Source organism: Poecilia latipinna, unplaced genomic scaffold, assembly GCF_001443285.1.
Source record: "Poecilia latipinna isolate Pla-1442-1.1 unplaced genomic scaffold, P_latipinna-1.0 Scaffold3001, whole genome shotgun sequence".
NCBI classification, from domain to species: Eukaryota; Metazoa; Chordata; class Actinopteri; order Cyprinodontiformes; family Poeciliidae; genus Poecilia; species Poecilia latipinna.
In genome coordinates, this window is record NW_015115617.1 from 6966 (window position 1) to 9598 (window position 2633).

At 48.7% G+C, this 2633-nt stretch overlaps 1 protein-coding gene across 1 annotated transcript in view; it reads right to left on the reverse strand.

The window, feature by feature from the left end:
• Positions 1-495: 495 nt before the first annotated feature.
• Positions 496-2633, reverse strand: part of LOC106939853 (transient receptor potential cation channel subfamily M member 1-like) — a 48703-nt gene continuing 46565 nt past the window's right edge. The window contains exon 28 of the mRNA XM_015022416.1: positions 496-1570. Within this exon, the coding sequence (XP_014877902.1) occupies positions 1029-1570 (542 nt within the window). The 3' untranslated portion in view covers positions 496-1028. The remainder of the gene's footprint in view (positions 1571-2633) is intronic.

Below are 2633 nucleotides of genomic sequence, written 5' to 3' on the forward strand. Positions count from 1 at the left end.
TACAGCGCAGCCATTCCCCTGTACCTCACCACGTGACTCCCATGAATACTTTTTTAATGTCTATTTGCAAAAATATTTTGAATTGTATAATTTTCTTTAGGCTTGCCAATAGTAAACCACTTTATGTTTCACACTAAAGTCCAGTGAAATATTTTGAGGTTTGTGATTGTGATGTGACAAAGTGTGGAAAAGTCCCTGGGGTATGAATACTTTTGCTACTGTGTAAAGATGTTTATTTAAGGGCGTTTTAGTCAGAAATCGACAGTAACTTAGAATATTGTTTATCATAAGACTGGCTTCAATTTTTAGCCATAGCTCTTCTTCTGGTGCAACACGACCATCAAACATTAGCAGGTTCCACAGCTGATTGATGCTGTACCCTCTTGTGGCAAGACAAGGTATTGCAATATCTCTTCTCTGAAGATTGAGCTTCTAAAAAATGTTTACCTTTCATGACTTCTTTAATTTGGTGCAGAGAAATAATAATAAACAAACTGACCATCACATAAATCCATGATTTATTAATAAAATGTGAACAGACATGATGAACAAACAGGTTTTCACACTGAACAAAGACAAACGTAAAACTTCTCCAAAACTAACCAGTATAAGTTAGTGAAAATTTTAGTCCCATCCCAGTTGGTCACTGCTGGTGTCCTTTATGTATTTCAGATTTAAAGTTTTAATGTAAAATGTTCTAAATTTAGTTGCATCATTTCCTGTTTCCTCCATCACTGTTCACCTGAGATTTCTCTGGCTACTTCCTACTTCCTGTCAGATACTGACTATGTTCATGTTCTCCAACAAACCGTCGCGCGTCCGTTAGCAGACTGGCTCCAGTACTCCCAGTGCTTCAGACCAGTGGCCCCAACCGACACCTGGAGGACACCTGATTCAGACAACACTCCGTTGTTCTGTAACTTCCTGTTTCCTGTTTTGCTGCAGAAACTTAAATGTTTTTTTACTCTGAAAAAAAAAAAAAAGCAGAAACAGAAAAACCTCCAGAACTCGAGGAAGACCCTCTGGTTCTAGTTCTGGTTCTGGTTCTGGTTCTGGTTCCGTCTGAACACTGACACCAGGTCTGTGACACTGCTGGAGGGGCGGGGCTTCTCCTCTTCCTCACGCCTCTTTGTCCTCTTCGTCACCTGGTTACTGCTGAGACTTTTGGATCGGAGGCTCGGGTACTTCCTGTCTTCATCCACCAGCAGCTCCTCTTCATCAGCGTCGGGTTCAGGAGCCGGAGGCCTGGCTCCCTCCTCTTCATCAGCGCCCTTCATCGTGGAGGGACTTGGGCTGTGGAGCGCCCCCTGTTGGGCATCTGGAGACAATAAATACTGCATAGCTTTGTCCAGGGGGACAGAGGACACGGCCTGCAGCCGGCTCTTTAGAGCCGGACCATCTGCGTCCCCCGGGCCGCCGTGATGAAGAGGAGAGGCGGGTTGATGAAGAGGAGAGGCGGGTTGATGAAGAGGAGAAGCGGGGCCACACGGCGAGATCAAGATGTCCACGTTGGACAGAGACTGTGTCCTGTCCCTCAGACTGGAGACGTCCAGACTGGAAGCCAATTCGCCTGAAACCAGAAGGAGGCGTTCAGACCGAGTTCCTTGTTTATTCAGTGTCATTTAATACAGAAACTCAGAACCAGCGCCACCTTCTGGCCAAAACACAAACTGCTTTAGAAATCACATCCAGTCACAGATTTTAATAACTCAGTTTTAATCCACATTTAAATATAAAGGGGAGAAATTCAGTTTATGATGCTTGGTGGTCAAACATTAGCTGAGCCATACTAGCTTCCTCCTGAATATGCATGCGGCGACAGTGGAGAGCAAATTAAATCATCTGAAGCTGTAAGACAAGGATCCGAATCCTGGAACCCCATAAGGAACTCTGCAGATCGATTTAGCACTAAACGATATAAACTGGGATCTGGAACAAAATTCAGTAAAAACCAGCGAAGTGCCGGGAGGAACCAAGGGGAACCGGGAGGAACCAAGAGAACCTGGAGGAACCAAGGGGAACCGGGAGGAACCAAGAGAACCGGGAGGAACCAAGGGGAACCGGGAGGATCCAAGGGGAACCGGGAGGAACCAAAGGAAACCGGGAGGAACCAAGGGAACCGGGAGGAAGCAGGGGAAACCGGGAGGAACCAAGGGAAACCGGGAGGAACCAAGGGAAACCGGGAGGAACCAAGGGAACCGGGAGGAAGCAAGGGAAACCAGGAGGATCCAAAGGAACCGGGAGGAACCAAGGGAACCAGGAGGAAGCAAGGGAAACCGGGAGGAAGCAAGGGAAACCGGGAGGAACCAAGGGAAACCGGGAGGAACCAAGGGGAACCGGGAGGAACCAAGGGAACCGGGAGGAAGCAGGGGAAACCGGGAGGAACCAAGGGAAACCGGGAGGAACCAAGGGAAACGGGGAGGAGCCAAGGGAACCGGGAGGAAGCAGGGGAAACCGGGAGGAACCAAGGGAAACCGGGAGGAACCAAGGGAAACGGGGAGGAACCAAGGGAACCGGGAGGAAGCAAGGGAAACCGGGAGGAACCAAGAGAACCGGGAGGAACCAAGGGAAACCGGGAGGAACCAAGGGGAACCGGGAGGAACCAAGGGAACCGGGAGGAAGCAAGGGAAACC